This window comes from Spermophilus citellus (genome assembly GCF_964194105.1).
Source record: "Spermophilus citellus genome assembly, chromosome: 10".
In the NCBI taxonomy this organism is placed as follows: domain Eukaryota; kingdom Metazoa; phylum Chordata; class Mammalia; order Rodentia; family Sciuridae; genus Spermophilus; species Spermophilus citellus.
This window is the reverse complement of record NC_138197.1, coordinates 69,436,080-69,459,182: the sequence shown is the minus strand read 5'-3', so window position 1 is coordinate 69,459,182 and position 23,103 is coordinate 69,436,080. Positions and strand designations below refer to the sequence as shown.

General features: G+C 45.0%; 1 protein-coding gene across 5 annotated transcripts in view; it reads left to right on the top strand.

Moving 5' to 3' along the window:
* The window catches only part of FMNL3 (formin like 3), a 52,533-nt gene that overhangs the window by 12,768 nt on the left and 16,662 nt on the right, over nt 1–23,103 (top strand). For all 5 annotated transcript variants that reach the window (XM_081311980.1, XM_081311978.1, XM_081311979.1 and 2 more), the window contains exons 2-4: nt 18,010–18,093; nt 20,353–20,433; nt 20,708–20,784. In XM_081311980.1, the coding sequence (XP_081168106.1) occupies nt 18,010–18,093; nt 20,353–20,433; nt 20,708–20,784 (242 nt within the window). The remainder of the gene's footprint in view (nt 1–18,009; nt 18,094–20,352; nt 20,434–20,707; nt 20,785–23,103) is intronic.

The following is a 23,103-nucleotide window of genomic DNA, read 5'->3' as shown; positions in this document are numbered from 1 at the left end:
TGGGGATTTGACCCTGGGGGCACCAAACCACCGAGCTATATCTTTAGCCCCCTTTTAAAAAAAATTTGAAACAATTCTTGTTAAGTTGCTTAGGGCCTCACTAAATTGTAAATTGTTGAGGCTGGCTTTGAACTTGTGATCCTCCTGCTTCAGCCTCCTGAGCATGGGGCGGTGGGGAGGGTTTTCGAGGAAAAAAGAACAACCTGTGCAAAGCCTTGGGGTAGGAACTGAAAGGCCAGATTGGTTGACAAGGATGCTGAAGAGAGGTCCAAGAAGGCATCAGGGAGGTGAGCAGGACCCAGATCATGTGAGAACTTCTGGCTTTGGTAAGAAGTTTTAAAATTAGTTGTAGGGGCAGTTTTAGACATGGTAGTACTCTGCCTTGCTTAATAGTGTTAAGTTCACTGTGGCTTCTGTGACAGTCCTGGAATCTGTTTCCCTCTGGGCAGCAGCCACCCTGAATGAGATCCTGGCTTCTTGCGAGGCTCTGCTACCAGAATGATGGCACCCTTTGCCCTTTCAGGTTTGACTGGTACTCAGCCCTCACTCCTGTACCCACCCTCAGGCCAGAAAGGGCAGTGTCTGTACCAGGCTGTCCCCAGTGTTTGGCGTGCCTATCAGTGGCCTGAGCCTATAATTTGGTGGGTTGGATGGTTACAAAAATAAAAAGTGTGACCTATAACTAAAGCTGAGTGGATTCAGTGAAGAGGGAGCTTTTAATTTGCAGAGATCCTGGGCTGTACTTAAGTAGAGGAGAAACGGGTCTCCTCCCGGACTCTCCTCTGAGTTCTGCTTTAGTACTTGCTTTGGGGTGGCTGAGAGCTTGGGAACTTGGGGGTGAGATGTGGGGCACTTTAGGGAGGTATTTGAAAGGACGATGGGGGTTTGATAGGGCTTCCTTGGAAAGTAGGCATTATTCAGCCCACTGGAAATGGAAATAGTTGAAAAATGCTTGCTGCATATTTGTTTATGTGTTAAACAACTATTGAATGTATATTTTAGACATTAGAGATACCAATGGCAAAAGAAACAGACCATTCTCATAGAATTCATATTGTAATTAGAGAGACAGTAAACAAACATACAGATATATAACATAATGTTAAGCAGCAATCAGTGCCATGTAGTAAAAGAAGGTAAGATAAGGAGATTGAGAATAATGGAGGTGATAGTGTAGAAAAGGGGTGATAGTGCAGAAAGGTGGTCAGGAAATTGGGGGGGTTAAAGTAATCAAGAAGAGTTAAATAGGAAAGGGTCTTTCTGTGGACTCTGAATCACAGTGCCTGAGTGTGTCTCTGAGGAAGGGGGACTTCCAGTGGCAGTGCAGCCATGTGGGTAGGGATCAGAGGCAGTGTTCCTCTGGGGACTCAGCTGGTTCCTAGGCCCAGGTGGGTCCCAGTCAGGGTCTGTGGTTACTTCTTCCTGGCTCCAGTTGCAGAACTGTCTACAGAGCCGGGCAGGGTGCTGATTAACTGTAAATTGACACTTGTCTTTCTAGGGCTTGTCAAGCCCGATTCTTTCAAGATTTTCTAAAGTTGCTATGTATTTTGGGCTAGAAGAGGAATACAAAGTCAGGCCTGGGAAACAGCTGTGAGGAGTGAAGGGATTCCTTCAGCCTGTGTGCATGTGTGTACATGGGCATTTTGTAAGAGCTTTGAGGCTCAGTGGATTTGGATTTGAATCTTGACCTCTGTGTATTGGCTCTGTGACCTTGGGCCAGTTCACCTACTTGAATGTAGTTTCTTTTTCTGTATAATTAAGATAGTAGTACTTACCTTTTAGAGATTTTGTGAGGATTAGCTAACATATATAAAGGATCCAATGCAATGTCTGGTATAGTTGGTACTCAGTAATAAATTTAAGTAGAAATATTCTAAGGCCATTAACCTTTTTTTTTTAATTTTTAATATTTATTTTTTAGTTTTCGGTGGACACAACATCTTTGTTTGTATGTGGTGCTGAGGATCGAACCCGGGCCGCACGCATGCCAGGCGAGCGCGCTACCGCTTGAACCACATCCCCAGCCCCGGCCATTAACCTTTTGAACCAGGAATCTGGTATTGAGGAGCCAAGTGAGAATGTTCAAGAAATATGAATTGTCATTGATAGGTAGAAACTGTTTCTCTGGCCAGGCGTGGTGGCACATGCCTGTAATTCCAATGGCTCAGAAGGCTGAGACAGGAGGATTGCAAGTTCATGGTGAGGCACATAGCAACTCAGTGAGACCCTGTCTCTAAATAAAATACAAAATAGGGCTGGGGAGGATGTGGATCAGTGGTTGAATGCCCCTGAGTTCAATCCCCAATACACCCCCCCCAAAAAAAAGAAAGAAAGAAAAGAAACTGTTTCTCTGTACCTCAAACTTGTAAAATCTCTGAACTGCACACTGACATTAGTCACTGTTTTTTCCAGCTTGATGATATTAACCTAGTCATGACCTCTCCACAGATCTTAGGGGCCCCTCAGGAACTGTGTAACACCTGGATCCTGTGCACCTGTCCCTTAGCATATTTTTTCTCTGATGTAGCTATGGAAAGACTCAACTTTTTTTTTGTGCAGCAGAGGGCTACTGGGGATTGAATCCAGGGGCACTCTACCACTGAGCTACATCCCCAATACTTTTTTATTTTGAAACAGGGTCTTACTAAATTGTTGAGGCTGGCCTTGAACTTGCAATCTTCCTTCCTCAGCCTTCCAAGTCACTGGGATTACAGGTGTGCACTATCACACCTGGCTAGGACTTGACTTTGAGAGAGTGCTGAACTGGGGGCTTTTATAAAGGTCAGAACAGCCATATGGGCCTGTTGAAGCCCAGACATGTCTTCCTTGGACTGTATTGAACTCTGGAGAGGTAGGGCCATTGCTGTGCAGATTCATTTTGCAGACTGGAGATCACCTACTCTCCTCCCTTCATTGTGAAACTTGGAGAGGCCTGAATGTATCTAGAATGGATGCACCAGTAATATATAAATAGGTTTATTTGTGTTTTTTAAATTTTTTTATTTTTTAGTTATACATAGACCCAATATCTTTATTTTGTTTATTTTTATGTGGTGCTGAGGATCGAACACAGGGTCTTTCACTTGCGAGGCGAGCGCTCTACCACTGAGCCACAACCCCAGCCCTAAATAGGTTTATTTGAACCTTCTATGTCCAGAATATACTTGGACCCCTTTGAACAGAGTTCTTGATTGTGGTTGTGGTTATTTTGTTTTTACTTGCTGCTCAGCAGAATCAGCATCACAAGCACTCATTATCTTCAGGCCCTTGGCAGTCAGGGCACTTGGTGAATCCTGTTCCCTTGTGATGTGCTCACGTCTGCAGATTATTTCCTGATGCATCTGGCATGAGTTCCAGGTTGATGGTCCAATAGCAGCTACTAATTGCTCCCTTTGGACTTGTTTAATTACTGCTGGCATGGTGGGTGACTAAGGAGTTAAGAATCTCTTGTGCATTTATGGGGCAACAGGCCCTGGTGAGGTCCCAAAGCATTTATCTGTTATTTCCCTAGAAAATCCTTATTAAAGGTTGTAAGCATAATCTTGGGTCTTGAGCCAGCTAGAGTGTTGGGTGGCATTTGGTCTCTTACTGGATTCCTTCCGAGAATTATAAAGAGACTATCTAGGGCTGGGGTAGTGGCTCAGTGGTAGAGTCCTTGCCTAGCATGCATGAAGCACTGGGTTCAATCCTCAGCACCACATAAAAATAAAATAAAGATATTGTATCAACCTAAAACTAAAAAAAAAAATATTAAAAAAAAGAAACTCTCTAGTACTTGTTGCCTACAGATACCCAAAGAAATGTCAAGATGGTATCATAACAGTAACAAAGCACAGTAGCTGTTTCCAAGGTCTTGGAGGCATAGAGCTTATTCCAGCCTTTATATGGAGATTCCCATTGGGCTGGAGATATATATATATATCTCAGTTGATAGAGTTCTTGCCTTGCATGCACAAGGCCTTGAGTTCAATTCCTGGCAAACACACACACACACACACACACACACACACACACACACACACACACAAAGATTCCCATCAGTGAACCAAGAAAGGCTAAAGTATCATCTTCCCTGTCTGAAAACAGGGAGAGGGACAAGATACCAGCCCTCAAAAACTCAGCAGGTGCAGCATAGTGCTCATCCCCTTAACAAGCATTTATTGACCACTAAGAATTGTATTAAGCACAAGAGAAGTAAAGATGTCAAAGACAGTGTCTGCCCCCCAGGAGTTCAGCCTAGAGAGGGAGAAAAACACATTAAACACATAATTATAATATATAGTTGGGCAAGTGCAATGGTATAGATATACAGGGGTGCACACAGCAGAGGTGGGGCTTGGGGGAATACTGCCTACATAAAGAAATGTTGCCAGCCAAAAGGCTAATTAGGAGTTGGACAGAAGCGTGGGAAGAGAAAGCATCCAGGTAGAGGGGACAGCAGAGGCAGAAGCATCAGGTGAGACAAGCATGAGAATTTTCATGAAGCTGCTCAGTGCTGTTGAAGTGTGGTTGGAGTGGTTGAGAGTGGTTGGAAGTGAAGCTAAAGTGGTCAGGAGATATTGCATGCCACAAGGAAAAGAATGTACTTCATGCTTTTCAAAAGGATAACATGGTCAGATTTTGAGTTGTTGGCAGGTTAGCCCTGTGAGTTCCATGGGAGGGAAATCAGCATGGAGGGAAGCAGCTAGGTAGAAGGCCTTGGTAGTTTGTTATGACAGGAGCCTGATAGGAGCCTGTTGTCACAATGGAGATCATGGGACAACATCAATTGATAGTTAAGATTAAATGTTCAAGATTTCATGACATCTTGATTAGATTTTTGTAGGTGGTGTTGTTTGTTACTGGGACTTGAACTCAAGGGTGCTTAACCACTGAGCCACATCCCCAGCTGGTTTTATATTTTATTTTGAGACAGTGTCTTGCTAAGTGGGTTTGGGCTTCGCTAAGTTGCTGAGGCTGGCTTTGAATTTGTGATTCTCCTGCCTCAGCCTCCTGAATCACTGGGATTACAGATGCACACCACTGAGCCTGGCAAATTTTAGATTTTAGACATTGGGCTTGTGGAGATAAGGAAGAAGGGAGCAATGCAGGATAACACCCAGGTTTCTGTTAGTCGAATGAAGGTGTTATCAGCTAAGGAACACAGAAGAAATATCTGAGAAGAGAAAATGATGAGGCCAAGGCCAGTTTAACACTCGTGAGGTTGCAGAATCTGCGGGCATCTGGGCAGAGTGTCTAATGAATGGTTAGATATTTAAAGCAGAATCTCTCTTTCTTTGAGGGGAGAGGTACCAGGGATTGAACTCAGAGGCACTCACCTACTGAGCCCTATTTTGCATTTTTTTATTTAGAGACAGGTCTCACTGAGTTGTTTAGCACCTCGCTTTTACTAAGGCGGGTTTTGAACTTTTATCCTCCTGCCTCAGCTTCCTGAGCTGCTGGGATTACAGGTGTGCCCTACCCCACTCAGCTTAAAGCTGAATCTCAAAGGAGAAACCTGGGATAGAAGTGTTTGAGAGTTATCAGTGTACAGCCAAGTAAAATTTTGAGGACTTTCTCTATATCCCCATGGACATTTCCATGCCTTTCTCTGTATTTCCAAGGACAGCACAGCCCATCAGCAATTGGGAGGGATAATTCCTACGACTTAAGTAATGTCACAAGGAACAAAACAGATTTGTTGAGTAGAGTGTTTAGTTGCAGGGAATGAAATCAGAAATTTGTGGCAAAATTGGATCTTAATATTTGCAGGTTTAATCTGAGGAAGTCTAAGACAGATAGTTGGGGAAGTGAGGGATTTGAGGTTAGCCAGGATCATCAGAGATAACTTGGCAAAACCTCTAAATCTTCACAGAGAATGAAACTATGGCCCCAAAAGTTTATTGGAACTGTCTCAGATCACCCACCTACTAAAATACAAAGCCACTTAGTCCTTGACTGTATTCTGTCTCCCTGAGTTCTGGTCACAGCTTTATGATGAATTCCCTGGGTGACTGTTGGGGTCTCAGTCTTGTTTTGAAGTAACACATACCTCGCAACTGCTTTAACCTAGAGAATTAGTGGATCATGCAAGATAATGGAATTTTATGTCCTGACTGTGTTAACCTATACTGTTCAGTTATCTCTCTCTCTCTCTCTCTCATGTGTTTTAAGTACTGTGAGATTGTATTTAACATATGTGCTGAGAAGCCAACTTGAGTAGGTCATTCCAGTTACCATTTATATGTCCTTCTGTGCCTGGCGCTATACAGATTCCTTTTCATTCATAATTTGCTTAATTTAATGGCTATAAATAAGAGTTATTTTATAGATGGAGAAGCTGAGGTTCAGAGAAGTTCAATGACTTTCCCACTGTCTCATGAGATGAATGTCTAAGATTCATGATGCTGCTCAGAATTTTATGACCCAGGATTCAAATGCAGGTCATTCCTTGATTCCAAAGCCCATGCATGCTGTTAAATAACACACTGGAAAGTTTAAAATTCTGCTCAGGTATAAGGAATTTATCACCACATGTTGTTCAAGAGGATAGTTTCTTTAACTCTGTCCTCTGTGTAGTCTCCCTCTCCCTCTTGAACTTCAGGTGTCTGTACACATTCCTCAATCAGCTGGTTTTACCCAGTCATTTTGGATAGGAAAGCATTGTTTAATGATCAACCAAAGCCATCAGGCAAATTCATTTGGACCTTCTAAAATTAGAAATGTGGAGGGTTTTTTTGTTTGTTTGTTTTTAAAACTTTAAAAAGCCTATAAGTTAGGCTGGGGTTGTAGCTCAGTGGCAGAGTGCTTGCCTTGCATATGTAAGGCACTGAATTCGATCCTCAGCACCACATAAAATAAATAAACAAAATAAAGATATTATGTACATGTATAACTAAAAAAATATTAAAAAAAAAACCCACCTAGGGCTGGGGTCTTGGCTCAGCGGTAGAGTGCTTGCCTAGCATGTTCGAAGCCCTGGGTTTGATCCTTAGCACCACATAAAAATAAATAAATAAATAAAAGGTATTGTGTCCAACTACAACTAAAAACAAAAATAAACAAATATTAAAAAAAACCAAAGCCTATATGTTGGAGGCCATATGTTTGGATTTGAATCTGCTTTCTGTGTGATCAGGTGCCAGTTGGTTTCAGATTCTTATTTCCCTGCCTAGTTAAACAGGTACAACTTTTACCTGTAGTCATTGCTGAGAGCAGTAAGTGAGATAATGTGAGAAAAACGCCTGGCATATAGGAGATGATCAGTAATGTTTGCCTCCTCATTCCTGGCCCTTGAGTAAATATGGTACTTAGGACTCCAGGAATTTTAAGAAACAGAGTCAGTATCTCTAGGTGATTGGAAAGGAACTTCAGAAGATTACAAAGAGGTATCTTTTATAGCTGGACAATCAAAAGAAATATAAAAAAGTTAGGACAACTAAAAAATTAGCATTGAGGTGTGGGGAGCCACAACTATATCTATGTCAAGCTGTTGTTTAAAGGTGCTACAGTGTTCAGAGGACAAGAGCAGCCACAGGTAGTTATGATTCCTCCCCAAGGGGATAGAAGCACTGAGGATGTATTCTCATTTGAGAGCTGCTGAAAAGCAAGGAGAGACAGAGGACTATAGTGTGTTTCTTTAGCTCATACAATGTGTGACAGTTGTATGTCTGGACTGAGCTTCAGTTTACCTTTCCATAAAGTTGTGGCCCTCCCACCTAACTCTGAAAGTAGGAAGGGATTCAAAGTTGTATGGTGGGATAATAAGCTCCTGGATATATAATGAGGCTCCTGGAAAACCAGAGCTGTGCCCAGGGCAGCACACTGGGTGAGTTGGAGTGCTGGTCCTCACACAGCCTCTGCTGTCCACCTTGTCAGCCCACAGTATCTATTAAACTTCTTCAGTGTGCTAGGCATCCTTGCCTAGGAATAAATGTGTTCAAAGCTAAGTCCATACCCTCACGCAGCTTACAGTATAATTCAGGAAATAATACAAGATATAAGTGATGAATAACAATATGAAAAATAAGTAATTTTCCCATGAAATCTTGTAATTAAAGGTTCTAGCATAGAAACTGGCCTAGAAAGGATGTTTATAATCTTAGCTTCCCCTTTTTTTGTAAATATACAGGTTTTTCCAAGGCAAAATAGGTCCCCCACTTGGCACAGTACACTGTGCATAGAAGATATTAATGCTGTTGAACCAATGATCGAATGTGATTGCTAATACAGGTAATGGCAGTAAATCCTGCAGAAGTTCAGAGGTCTGAGTTGTTGGGGGCAGATTTGATGAGGAAGGTTGCTATTGAGCTGGTTGGTCCTGAAGGATTTGTACAATTTAGAAAAGTGTGAGAAGGGCTGATGCATTTCCTTGTCTCAGAGGAGGCACTATACGGGGTTAAAGCTAACGCTTTGGGGTCAGGCTGGGGGTCCAATCCCAGCTCTGCCACTTATTTGCTATGTGACCCTGAGCAAGTTCCACAGCCTTTCTTCATTTCCTCACTTGTAAAATAGATAATAATTGTCTCTACTTCATTGGGGTTTTGTGAAAATTAGATAATCCATATAGAGTGCTTATTACATTTCTGTTAATAAATGTTAGCTTTTGTCATATTATTATTTTCATTTTGATAGTATTATCATTATTATCTTACCTTTGCCCACCTACTTACCTTAACTCATAAGACCCTTTGTTATCTCACTGCCTGCTGCCTGCTATAGTTTCCTTATAAAAACTTATTTCATTATAGCAAATCATCTACTCTTGGATTTGTTGTCGTGCTTCGTGCTTCCATGTATTGGTAAATACTGTTTCCTTGTCTAGAATATTACCGTCTTCCCCTCTATTGCCTTTGTCTGACTCTGCTTGATGTTTAAGACTGAGTCGTGAAACATTTCTTCCAGGAAACCTTTCTTGACAGGGTCTGATTAGATGTTATCTCCCTGGGTTCCCACAGTGCCATCTCCACCTCTTTCATAGCAGTGCCAACTGTGCTTACCCTGGTTTGCTCACCTACCTTGCCTCAGGATATAACTTCTTGAAGATAGTGATCATACCTAGTTTATTTTGATATTCCCAGATTCTAACTTAGTGCTTGGTGTATAGTTGTTTCCCACTAAATGATGGATTAAAAACCTAAACATAGAGCTGGGTGTGGTGGCAAATGCCTGTAATCCCAGCTACTCAGGAAGCTAGGGTGCGAAGATCACAAGTTAAAGGCCAGCCTGCACAATTTAACAAGACCCTGTCTCAAAATAAAAACAGAAAAGGGCTGGGGGTTGTAGCTCAGTTGCCTAATGCATGCAAGACTGTGGATTTTATCCCCAGGACTGAGGGGAAAAAAAGAAACCCTAAACAAAGAAATGTAGCTCACATTATGTGTAACACCTACTATGCAGGATCATTTACTCCATAGATGTCGCGACCCCCTTGCCCGCAAGGAAGACGCAACACCGGGAATCTTCTTCCAGTCGTTTATTCAGGTTCTCGAGATCTCTTCCACTCTACTCTCTTCTTCATCTTCCTTTTCTTCATCTTCCTCTCCGAATGCTCCTACCAGCCTTAATAAAGCATCTCAAGCCCCAATGCGAAGCTGCCACGTGGAGCTTTCTCATAGGGTGTTAGAAAACCACGCACCAACTCTCCCAATTAAGGAGTTGTTTGTCACAAACCACAGTCGAGCCAGCGCCATCTTGTAATGGCGACCGCAGTCCGCAGAAACGGCTCACTACACATAGATTTAAGTGCTGTATGTATTTTAACTTATTTACTTATAGCAATATTATGAGGCAAGTACTATTCCTACTTCCATTTTATAGAAGAGAAAACTGGGGCTCACAGACATTAAATTACTCCCCCGCAGGCTACGTAACTAGCAAATAGGTGGAGCCAGAATTCAAACCCAACATCCTGTAGCTCCACAGTTGTGCTTTAACCATTGCATTGTGCCTATAGGAGTATTACGGAGATTTGTTTTTGTTTTGTATCAGGAATTGAACTCACAGACATTTTACCACTGAGCCACATCCCCAGCCCTTTTAAAAAATTTTTTGACACAGGGCCTTGCTAAGTTGCTGAGGCTGGCTTTGAACTTGCGATCCTCCTGCTTCAGTCTCCCAAAATGCTGGGATTACAGGCATGCACCACTGCATCCAGCATGTCACTGAGATTTGTGATAAGGATGTTTATTGAATGTCCAAGAAAAGGTGAAGAAACATTAACCATAAATCACTCCATGACACATTTCAGAATTAGTCAGTGTATGGAGAAACTGTTGTGGATGGATCTTACCACTCACTTCTATAAACTATTTGCTAGAGAAGTGGAACTTTATCTGTTGTGAACCTCTCTAAGGCGTGATGAAGTATAAAATTTAAGGGCAAGAGGAAGGAGGGAGTATGTGTATGGAGAAACTAAATTTGCCCTGTCTTTATTGAGCACCTATTATGGTGGTTAATAGGCTGATGGTGATCCCTGTGCTGAAGAGCCTATGGTCTAGCAGGCTATAAAAATATTGATCTGGTTAAAGAGAAAGGCAGGAAAAGAGACTTAGATTAGGCATGAACTGAAGAAAAAGTTGAGACTCCAAATGAGAAGTCAGAGTTTGCTGAAGAAAAAGCAACATATAAAGAAAATTACTGAGGCTGTAGTACAAAAGGCAGATTATAAGTGAGAGAGCCCAGAAGTAGCAAGGACAGTGATGAGAATGCTCTCTGCCAACCAGACAACCAAGGGACAACATAAGGGACTTGGTGGTAGGAAAGGTAGTAGAAGAATCAATCAGTTTTTTAAAATTAAGTGTCTGCATATGATTCAGAGAAGAATAGGAGGTGTGGGGATGTAGTTCAGTGGCAGAACACTTGCCTAGCATGCATGAATCTCTGGATTCAATCCCCAGCACTACCAAAAAAAGAAGGAAGAAGGCATAATTTCTGCCCTCAAGGAGTTTCTGTTCTAGTTATGAACAGAGGAAACACACACATAAAAAGACACTATATAGAACACATTCAGTTTGTACTAACAGGCCATGGTATCAGGGATCAGGCATTTTTCTTGATTGTTAGATTTCATTTCCAAGGTTACTTCATGGTCCAGAGTAGCTGTTGAAGTTCCAGCCATTACTTCTGCATTCCAACCAACTGGAAGAAGAAAGGAAAAAAGAAGATATACTCCTTCCCTTTAATAACACTTCTCAGAGGTTGTACACATTACTATTCACATCCTACATAGTCACAAAACCATACCTAAATGCAAGGGAAACCTTCGACTGCATATTACTAAGGAAGATGAGAGAGGTTGGGGGATAACAAGTAGGTCTCTGCCATGTCATTCTTCACATATATTTATGCTTGGAGCTCAGAAGAGGGGCCTATTGTTTTAGGTTAGGTAATTTGAGTTAGGTTGTTATAGGTAGGGATTCTGGAGATCAGGGAAACACTAGTCACAAACAAATCCTAGGGTTAGGGAATGGAAGGAGAGCTGTCCCAGGAGGGAGTCCAGAGTAGGGGAGGATGAAGTTGATCAGAGGTGCTGGGCCAGCTTGTGGAGAATCTTCAATCAGAAACATTCTTTAGGATACTAAAAGCACCAGCCAAGGAGTTCAGATTTCTTGTGTAAATGAATAAAGAATATTTCTGAACCAAGGAGAAATGTGATCTATTTTCCATAGTTGGAAGTTCCCTCCATGTGTGCAGGAAAGTGGGGAAGGCAGTGCTGGAAGCAGATGTGCCAGCTAAGAGGTCGTCCCATAGGCCGGGAGTGAGCAGCGAAGGCCCGGCTAGGTGGGATGGAAAAGAAGGTGCAGGTGAGAGACCTCGGGAAGGGGACTTACTGGGCCTCAGTGAGAGATGGGCTGTGATGTGGGATAGGGAGAGATGTGACCCCAGAAATACTATGTCCTCCAAGTGCAATTACTGCCTATTGGGCTTCCCAGGCTGGAGGACAGAGCCTCATGAAAAAAGAGTGAGGACCTTGCTTGGCTGCAACAAGATGTGAGGCTCTGCCCCAAGACTCCCTGGCTTTGGAAAACCAGCTGCCCCCAGTGGAATAGTTTCCATTCTGTGTAACTAGGGAGTGTGTGGGTCTGGCTAACCACGGGGAGGGGCTGAGGAGCCAACAAACAGATCAAATTGCTCTGTGGTAACTTTTTAGCTAGGGCCTGGGGGCTTAGCTGGGAAACAGCAGTTCTCCTATCTGAGATTGTATACTTCTTGACTGGTAGGTGTGGTTTCAGCCCAGATCAAGTTACCTGCAGAGGTTACCTGATGTCAGGTGTGAGGTCAACAGTGGGGCAGAGGGTAGAACTGGTACTTTGTTGGCATTGGGGACATGGTCAACTTCCTTTGCCTTCTCAACATCCAACAGAGGAATCTTCCAGGGTAAAGAAGAGTCCTCAAGAATGTAATTGAATTTAGAAAAAGCCATCTCTTTGTCTGAGTGATGCTGGCCTTCTAGGACCTCTCCTTCATTTGACTTCCCTGGTGTGAATTGCAGAGCTCAGCCGGAGACATCTGGCTAATCCATTTCTTTTTCCTGCAGGCTGCTCAGGAACTTGGCCCATGATTGCTCAGCAAGTCATTTCTGGTTATAGAGTCATCAGTGACCACAGAAGCACGTTCTCCAGACATGGCTTTGAGCCTGGCAGTTTGTCCCCAAAATGGCTTCAAGCTATTGCAGACACTTAAGTCAAAGAGCACTCACTTTTCTGATACCTTTTTTTGGGGGGGGGGTACTGAGGATTGAACCCAGGGGCACTTAACCACTGAGCCACATCCCCGGCCCTTTTTTATATTTTGTTTAGAGAAAGGGTCTCGCTGAGTTGCTTAGGGCCTCACTAAGTTGCTGAGGCTGGCTCTGAACTGGTGATCCTCCTGCCTTCGCCTCTAGAGCTGCTGGGATTACAGGAATGTGCCACTACACCTGGCTGATGATGCCTTCTGTTATAAGGAATCTGAGCAACTTTCCCAGACATCTAACAGAGCATCCCTAGAGAAATCTGCACGTGTGGCTAGAATTGTGATGAACCCATGTGCTCCCGTACACAAGGTCCTATTCAGAGGGAGAAGGGGAACAGTGGGGAGCTGCGCTGTTGAGGCTGTGGAGTTTGACAGAAAGGGACTGGAGGCCTACAATCCAGGGAGGCCCTACATTATTAGAACTCTGTGTCATGAAGGGGACTGCTTAGACTATTTACTCCCATTCTACCAAGGTGGAGAGGGGTTGCCTGTCTTGCTAGTGTGTTTGACTGTTCCAGTGATTTTCCTTCTGCTCTAGGATAGATAATTCTTCACCCAGAACCTTTTGCAGTTGATTCAGGCTCATTCTAGACTGTCTCAAATTCTCCAAACCCAAGCTCTGGAGAGGAGCATAACAGGAGGATGGGAGGGAGGCGGGCGAGAAGAGCAGGTTTGAGCTTAATCTCCCCAGGATGGCAACAAAGCCAGCTTTGGATCTGTTGGTTCTGCAGTGAGATATGGCCATCCGTCCATTCCTTCTTCTCCCCTGTGCTACTCCAGCCAGTCATGGGACTGGGGAAAAGTGTGGGTGTTTGGAGGGGCTGCTGTACTTCCCGTGTCTGAACCTTTTTTAATTTTAGCTCTTGGCCCTTTGATCAAACTCTGATTTTTTTGGTTTCCCTTTGACAGGATTGCAGTTTTGAGGGGGAATTAGGAGAAGTTGTGTTAAAACAAGATAAACAAACAGTGACGTGGAGGTGGCAGCGTTGTAGGCCGTGGGCTGGGCTGGCTGACTGGCCAGCCTGCTGTCTGGGAGGGCTGGATGGAAGAGGACTCCCGCCCTGCACACCGGCCAGCTGGCTTGTGTTAGAGCACTGGCTGAAAATAACTCTCATTGTCTGGGAGCTGCTACTGTGGCAGACTGTCTGCCAAGGAGCCAAGCTGGAGGAGTTGGTGCCTTCTACCTCCTTGAGTCCTCACCCTTTGGGAGTAGTGCCCAGCTTTGCCCACTGTCCACCAGTAGACACATGGAGGGCAGGCTGGACTATTCTGACTTTCTTTCCTTTGTGCCTTGGGTTGCTTTGGCCTGGGGGGCAGATTTGTTGTGTGAGGGGGATCCTTCTGCAGCAGCTTCCTGGACTCCCATGCATTGTGCCTCCTCACTGCTTTCCACCTCTGCTCATCTTTCCAGTGGGCTGATGGGCAGATGCCAGGGAGGACTTAGCAGGAGCTTCGGCCAGGGGCTTAGTGGCAGGTTGAGAAGCATAAGGAACCTCACTTCACCTGTGGAGTTGTTCTAGATTTCAGCTTCCCAGGGCTCTCCATCCCTGTGGGTTGAGCACAGGAGCTGAGGCTTTCCCACTGGGAGATAGTCCAATCATAGCAAACTTGATAGAAAGTGGTTCTAAGAAAGAAGGCATAAATAGAATCACTAACTCACTTTCTTCTGTATTTGCTCAAAATAAATGGCCTCTTTGCTGGCCTTCTCTAAAGCCTCCACAATCCCTTTCCCAGGAACATTTCAGAAGTCTTTCTGCCTTTTTCTCAGAGGAGCTATATGCCATATTTATCTCTGTTCCTAAGATTTATCATGATCAACTAGAACCAACAGAGACAGCTGAATAGGGAATTTTTGGTGGTTCCTATTTCTGTTACTTGGGTTTTCCCCAGGCGCGAGAAGACTGGTAGAGTAGGGGTAAGTCCCAGAGCAGGGCCTACAACTTTGAAGGAAACTCCAAACCCCATCAGCATTTCCCTTCTCCAGCAGTGGGGAGGAAATGGGGAGGGGCTAAGTGGCCTGGGGATGCAGAGCAGGAAGGAGAAGGGAACCTCTGTGGGCAGAGCTACCTCCCTCTCCTGTGGCTTCACTGGGGCCAACAGGGATCAGGTAGGGAGTAAGGAAACTTTGCTGGCAGGACTGGGCCCTTGCTCACATGGAACCCACCAAACAGGCAATCTGCCTGGCCTCCAATTTGCAGTAAGCTAGTGCAGCTATGCTGGAGGAACATCAGATCCACGCCTTTTGGCTTCTTCCTATTATGGGTTTTTATTACCAGGCTTCTTGCTGGTTCCCTCTGACTTAGGAATCAGTCCCAGAGTTGCTTTCAGTTTGAGTTCATCTTCCTCTTCTCCTCCTGTTTGATATTGTGACTGTTTGGATTGTGACTTGTCTCCTCTACTCCATCTTCCTTTCCTAACTCCAAGGATGGTACTATTCAAATTACCTACTAGTCTTATATGAAACAGAGGGATCAAAGAAGGAGTAAAAGATTACTCTGTAGCTAGAGTGTTGAAACAATTGCTGAAGGAGAGACAGGAGCAGAGATAGATAAGCCAGAAGCAAGAAGACAGGTCCCTAGATGTCAGACATTGTACAGATTTTGGGGGTAGAAGTAGAGAACTGTGTCAACACCCACAGTGTTCCAGACACATACAGACATATTGTTTATCATTTGACCCTCATAAAGCCCTGTGAAGTAGTGAGATTATCTCCAATTTATGGATGAATTCACTGAGGTTCCATAGTTATTTTGGGCCCTCTGGCTCCATATTCAGTGCCCTGTCCTCTCCAACACAGCTACTGCCTTCCTTGTTTAGTGAGGCTCTCACTGAGGAGTTAAGAAGAACTTCACAAATGGTAGAGAAACAAGTCTTTGACTGAGACCAGAACCGTGTCAGCATTGCTCCCTGGCTGTTTCCAGAACTCAGGAAGTTGCCCTTCCGAAGGGTAGAGCGGCTTCCTCAGGACACTGGAGCCCTGCCATCATGCATATTATCAGGTGGAGTAGGAGCCTTGGTTCCTTGTCTGGCAGGAAAAGAACTGTCCTGGTCCTGCTGCGTTGGCTGGTAGCTCCCCCCATAGTTGGTAACCCGCTTCTTTTGAGAATGCTGGAGGTTGGGGATTACCCCCTACCCATCTTCTTCTCATCATACTTTAGTCCTCCCTGAAGAAGTAGAGAAGGCTGGGGCCACTGTCCAGAAAGTGCCACCAAAGTTCTAAGACAAAAGGATGTGGGCATATAGTCAGGGCTGTTTCCTGCTTCTGCCACCTGTTTTCAACTCCAGGAGTCCGTTTTTCTGAGACACTAAAGTTTGACTAAGTCCCTGATTTGTCTCTTCTATGTTTTCAGATTAGGGTTCCCAAAGGGTATGATTTTGTCCATTCTTGAAGCCCAGAGAGGATCAAGCATTTCATCACCAGTTCACCTGGTGAGGAAGTGTGATGCTGTGGCAACTGACAGTGTTGGCCATGATAGGAAGCTGGCATAGACAGGACATGAGTGAGGTCTGCCATAGTAGCAACAGGCTACCCCTCCCTCTCCCAACAGCTTCTTCCAGGGGAGACAACAGCAAACTATTTCCATGGCACATTCTTGGGAGAAGCAGTCAGATGACATTGATGTGCTTAGGATATGTACAGCCAGGACCAGCCCTAGTGACTGTGTCTACTCAGTTCTGTCTTGTGTTCTGCTAGTAGAATCCTGGCCCCAGGTAGACTTAGAGACCAGCTCTGGGCCTGCCTTAGACCTTTAGGTTCCTATTTGTTAAGGTTTCCTGCTCCTGTCCTGTTATCTAAACAAACATATTGAGATTGGCCCTTAGCAAAGCAGTTCCAAGGAGAACATGGACTTTGCATTTGCCCCTCCTGCTGTTAACTGCACAGGCTGTGGGGAGGACTGTTAGCCCCTTTCCTGTGGATGTTAAGGCAGAGTGGTGGGGAGAGGTGCCATGAGGTAGTCTTCTCCCCTTCTTTCCTCCTCTTGCCTTCTACACTTCTCTTCCACTTGTAAAATCCAACCAGAGACCTCAACCCTGCTTCCTTTTTTGAGGCATAGTGACCCTGTTTCTATCTAGTATCCCAGAGCTATCTAGAGCCTCTTTCCTCGTGGTTCCTCTACCCCCCAGAACTGAACTAAGGACCTTGCCATGCACTCTGCACTGAGCTAACTCCTCTACCCCTACCTGGTGCCTCTTAACCCTCAACTTACCCTAAACTTATCTTCAGCTTACCCTCCACTAGGTGCATGCCAGCATGAGAGTCTATAAAAATAGACATGGTTTCTTAGGAATGAAATGAGCACCCAGTTGGTTTAATCATATGTGAGATAAGTACAAGATAAATAGATAGTATGGTAAATAAGTGATATTTAAGGATCTCCTCTCAATCCCTTAGAAAATGGAGGACTTCCTTCCAGTATTCTGCTTCTGGAATAATGCAGGGCCTATGTGACTTCTCCAACCCTGGCACACATAATTCATGTCCCCAGGGATGAGGATGTCAAGGAGTAGGTAGAGGTAAACCAAGTGGTCATGCTTGGATTACCAGGGAGTAGGAACTGGACACAGAGCAGTAGGCAGAGGAGACAGATGAGAGGTTGGCTCTCCAGGAGGCTCGGAAGAGACTAGATCCTTGAAAAGTCATGTGGCTTTTCAGATGGCTATGGCAGGTGTTGTAGATGGACACAACACCTTTATTTTATATATACATAAATATAAGTTGTAGTTGGACACAATACCTTTATTTCATTTATTTTTTTATGTGGTGATGAGGATCGAACCCAATGCCTCGTACATGGTAGGTGAGCGCTCTACCACTAAGCCAGAACCCCAGCCCCATTCTAATTTTTCTTTTTTTCACTATTGAGGATTGAATCTAGGGATACTCTACCACTGAGCTGCATTCCAAGCCCTTTTTATTTTCTTTTGAGATGGAGTCTGTTAAATGGCCCAGTCTTGAATTTGTGGTCCTCCTGTCTCAGCCACCTGAGTAGCTGGGATTATAGTTATGTACCACCCCACCTGGCTCTGTTCTATTTAAATCTGTTCATTTTAATGGAAATAAAGTTCATATTGATTCAATAAATTGGTTCCACAACCTGTTTTAGAAAACCTTGCTCAGCCAAACTCAACTAATAACAATGGGAAGGCAGGAGGACTTTCTCTCCCTTCAGAGCCTACTTATCAGCAACAGTCATGATGAAGTCTGATGGCATAGGAGGGCAAGGTATGGCAGTCTAGCCTTTCTGTCCTCCAATGGGGGAGGTTTCGGCCTGTTGACTCAGCTTTTCTCCTCAGAGCTCCATGAACCTGCCTCCTGACAAGGCCCGGCTCCTGCGGCAGTATGACAATGAGAAGAAATGGGATCTGATCTGTGACCAGGTACAGGTTGGGAACAGCAGGGAGGTGGGGAGTTGCACAGGGCTGGACAAGGCGATAGGTAGCAAGGTCAAAGGCATCATCTGCAGCACTGACCAGGGCTTGGCCTTAGTCTATGCTGATTTTCTGTTCTAAGGAGACACAGCTGATAGGCCAGTCTCCCACACAGGGCTCTCCTAATTTCTCCCAATGGACAGTGGTGTCAAAGTATGTACGGCTAGCTGTGGAGCAGGTTGTTAGTTTTACCAGCAGAGCCTGTTTCTGCCTTTCCCAAGGGTCAGGGTTCTGCCTGGTAGGGTATCCCAGAAGACCCTTTATCTCCCTCTGCTCCAGACTTTACAAATAGCAGAGAGTATCTCAGTATATACAGGCCTCTAGGAATGAGGCACCTCAGTCCTCGAGTGTTCTGTTCCCAAATCTGAAAATAGTCGAGGACTGCAGCTGTCTCTATATGAATAGTGTTTAGAGCTGGAAGAAAAGAGAGATCATTGTTTTGCTCAGAACCAAGGTTTTCTAACATCTACCACTTGACTCTTTACCCTGCACATATTTAAGGTCCCAAGTCTTTGAACTCAGCCTGACTGCAAGGCTGAGAGAGCTGACTTCTTTATCTCTTGGTATATATCAAAGTAACTGGCACAGAGTGTGGGCAGTGTGTTTACCTGGCACCTTGTCATGGAGTTTTGTCACCAACAAATTTATTATTTCTTTTCAAGCTCTGAACAAAATCATAATTACTAATGTTTTTTGAATGCTGATTGTGTTATCACATTCTCTACACATATTAAACGGTCTCATTGCATTCTCACAAAAACATGTTAAGGAAGACACTAGTTGCATTTTATAGATAAAGAATCCAAGGGTTTATAACCTGCCTAATGCTAGGAAGTGGTGGAGGCAGGACTGGGCTAGGGCAAGCAGGTGCCAAGTCTTTGCTACCTATTCTCTTCCACTGCCTCTCAAGTCATGCTGCTTGACCTGAGCTAGAATTATGATACAGATGTCCCAGTTCAAGCTCCTCCTCCTCCTCCTTCAATGATTCTGGTTTCCTTGCTTTCTGCATTTAAGAAGAGTTGGTTAGCACCTGCTTGGGTTTGGGAGCACAACAGCTCTTAATACTGAGATTCTCTAATTGCTGATCTCTCAATCTTTTTCTTTTTTTGTGGTAAAGCTACTGGGGTGCTTTACCACTGAGCTTCATCCCTAGTCCTTTTTTTAAAAGTATTTTTAAAATTGTAGGTAGACACAATACCTTTATTTTTTATTTATTCATATGTGGTGCTGAGGATTGAACCCAGCACCTCACACACACTAGGCAGGCATTCTGCCACTGAGCCACAACCCTAGTCCCCATCCCCAGTCCTTTTTATTTTAAGACAGGGTCTCATTAAGTTGCTAAGGGTCTTACTAAGTTGCTGAGGCTGGCCTTGACCTTGAAATCCTCCTGCTTCAGCCTCCTGGATCTCTGGGATTACAGGCGTGCACGCACGCACACACACACACACACACACACACACGCTCAAGATCATGTGATTATTTCAGCTTTCTCAGATTTTTCTTTCCTTTTTTCCCCCCTTTCATTTGTTTTCAAGAATGCTTTTCTAACATTACATCATTCACCTGGACCCCTTCTGGCCCTTCCACCCCAAGTTCATTTATGCTAGAATGCTAAATTGTTTTCTGAATTTCCTATTGGGTCAAATGAGCTGGTTGAGTCAAAGTAGGGAGGGCATAGTTCTGTGCCCTGTGTAGAGGGGATTGAGAAGTGATCTTGCTGAGGAGCAATCTTCAGCATTTGAGGTTGTTTTGGATCACTGGGGCCTGGGGCCTGGGCAAGTAGTAAAAAGTGCATTTGTAGCCCCGAACTGTTGCAAAACCAATCCAGTCCCAATTGCAGAGTTTGGAGCTGTGAAAGCTGAGTTTTGCAAGGCCAAGCTCTTCTCCCCTTGGCCTACCTAACGTCGCCCATGAGTTGGCCAGGCAGAGAACAGCACTTCTCAGCTGTATCTTTATTTTGTGTATTATTCCCAGTTCTGAAACCCCACATCTTTTTAGCAAGTAACAGACTAAAGAAGATTGCAACAGGTGTGATAAGGCAAAGAACCCCAACCATGATATAGGCAATGCTAAGGACAGGTGCCAATTGGGAGACTGAGTCTCCCCAGGTTGAGCATTGTAGGCACTCTCCTTCCTTAGTTTCCTTGTTTTATCCTGTGATTCTGTGCATGCACATAATTACACATATGTACATTTTTCTTATAGGAACGATTCCAGGTGAAAAATCCTCCCCATACTTATATCCAGAAACTCCAGAGCTTCTTGGACCCCAGTGTAACTCGGAAGGTGAAGTATTTAGACAGTGGGGCCCTGTCTTGTTGCCCTTCATAGCTCTGTGGGGTTTGGACTCAAACCCTTTGCCATGGGGGTTAGGACATCTTCTGAGCAATGGGAGGTGGATTTCTGGGCTCTGAGGCTAGGGGCCTGGACTAGCTGCCCAGTACTGGAGGGGAGGTCTATAATTGGACCCTTGTACCCCCTCCATTTCCTTTTCTGCCCTTTTTCTTGTACTGTAAGTTGGATGGGGGGACTTTAGTGACAGAAGATTCCATGTTTACAGAAGTTCAGGAGGAGAGTGCAAGAGTCGACCAAAGTACTAAGGGAACTAGAGATTTCACTTCGCACCAACCACATTGGGTAAGTCAGATTTGGCCATCCCGGCCTTTCCACCTGGTCCCAGGTGTTGCCTACCACACCGAGGATGATTTGCTTATTTATTTTCCTGCCATAGGACAAAGTAGCCTCTTGAATGGTTCTTTGCTCCCCAGAGCATTACACTGTGCCTTTCTGGCTTTTCTTCCCTTCAGCTCTGCCAGCAGCTGATTGGATGCTTCTGGCAAGCATGGGGCCTCTCCTGGGTCCTCAGTCTGTGGCTTTGAGTGGAAGACATTCCCACAACAGCTGAGAATGGAGTCTGCCTGTGGCCTGGTGCTGGGCCAAGGAGGGCCCAGAGAAGTCTGAGGGTGGGGGAAACATATTCCAGTGGGTAGCTGAGACCTAGTTCTTATTCAGCAACTCTTTGCACTTTTTAGCACCCAGAAGGTTATTTGCTTAGTTGGGTGAAAACAGTCTTAGTTCGTGAGGAGAGGAAGCTTCCTTAAAGCACCAGGAAAGAAGATGTACAGTAGTGCAGCCAGGAGTTGAATTTTCCTGTATTCACAGAGCCTGTGTTGCCAACCCATTGAGAGGGCCCTCAGGATCTGTGTGAGTCTTTCTTTGCAGCCTCTGAGTCAGGTAACCAGAACTGCTGAACAGGCAGAGGGCTAATTCAGGGAGGTACAGTGAAAGAGGGAAATGCCTCAGTTTTATGAAACTGTCACCAGCAAGGGTATATGCAGCAAAAAGCAGAAAATGTGTGTGTACATGCAGAGAGGATAGTTAGGGACACCTTATATAGAACTGGAAACAGGGGTTCCCTCCTGATAGAGGGGTCTTGCATGAATGGTGAGTGAGAAGTGGAGCTTAGGGTAGGATGGGATAGCTAGGCATGTGCCAGCCCCAGGTCCCTGAGCTTCCCAAGAATGGGGTGGAAAGAGCCAAATAACATCATCAGCCTTTCCTCTCCTGTCATAGCAGCAGCCTGCTTGTCCACCATGAGGCCAAGCCTGCCTGGGGCTCTTCAGCAGAAGGGGACACCTGTTTGTAGCTAGCTGCAGCAGTACTCAAAAGGAAGTGGCACAGGAGAGAACAGGAAAGGGATGGTTCCTGGCCTTGGAAACTGTGCTGTGGGGGCCAAAATATGGCTTCCATACCTCATCTGTGAGCTTGACATGCAAAGCCAAGCCACTGCAAAAGGTGTGGCCAAGCCTTCACCTATGGTGAATTCTATCACAAAAGGAGCACTAGCTGGGCTCTTTAGTTAACCTGTATATGAGGGTGAGAGTGACATGGGCAACGTACCACCAGCCACCTGCATTACTTGAATAGGCCTTCTCTCCCTTGTGGGCTCTGTTGTTTTCTTAAATCCTGTTGAACAGTCAGGGCAAAGATAGGGTTCTACTCCTTTTGGAAGAAGGCCAGAGAACAATGTATGACAGTCTCCTCTGTCTTCCTCCTTTACCTGGTGCCTGCCCTCTGGCATCTGGCCAAGGACTAGGGCCAGAGCAGCCTGGTTCCTAGGCCCTAGGCCACTTGGCAGTTAGCATACAAGTTAGAGATCTAAACCTGGTCCTTGGTTCCCAGAGAATAGCTTAGTGCTTGCATTTTAGGAGCCCTGAATCTGACCTGAGGCTTCTCTAGGTAGTTATGTAGGAGGGCCAGGATCCTTCCTGGCAGGAAGTTTGTCAGGCTGGCTTGTGGGGGCTACAGGGTAAGAGGGGGCCAGGCAAGGTAAGGAGAGGAGAGTTCTGCTTTGGCCTCAGCCTGATCTGGTTGGGGCTTGCAGAAGCATGTATGCAGTCCTGCAGATGGGAACTCAGTCTTTGGAGTTGGGGACAGCTCTGAAGTGGTATTCCAGAGCCCCATCACCTCCTCCTTCCTCTCTGGTTTGTATTGGTTTCTTTGCCTTGCCTAACTGCCCTTTAACCTCTTCTCAAAGTGTCAAGATCCCGAAAATAGCAGTGTAGACTCAGACAGGAAATGAGAAGGGGGTGGGGAGCTGGAGAGCAGACAGACAGGAAATGGGAGGCCTATAGGCCCCCAGAGAGGAAGCTAACTTCAGGCAGCTCTGGTGTCAGTCAGCTTCAGCCAGAGACTGCTGCCAAATCTCAGCCAGCACTGGTGTTCTAGCCCCAGCCTCTCTCCAGACCTTGGGGTGTGGCAGGCCAAGCTGGTGTTCCAGCTGTGGGGAAAAAACAGACCTTCAGGGGGTGGGGAAGTTGGGTGCAACTGGTTTATATAGATCCCCCAGACATTCCAAGAGAATAGAGCACTCAGGAGAGCAAGGTTTCATCTGAGGGTTTTATGTCTTTGCAGTAGAATGAACCTATCTTATAACAGTCACATTCAGAATTCACT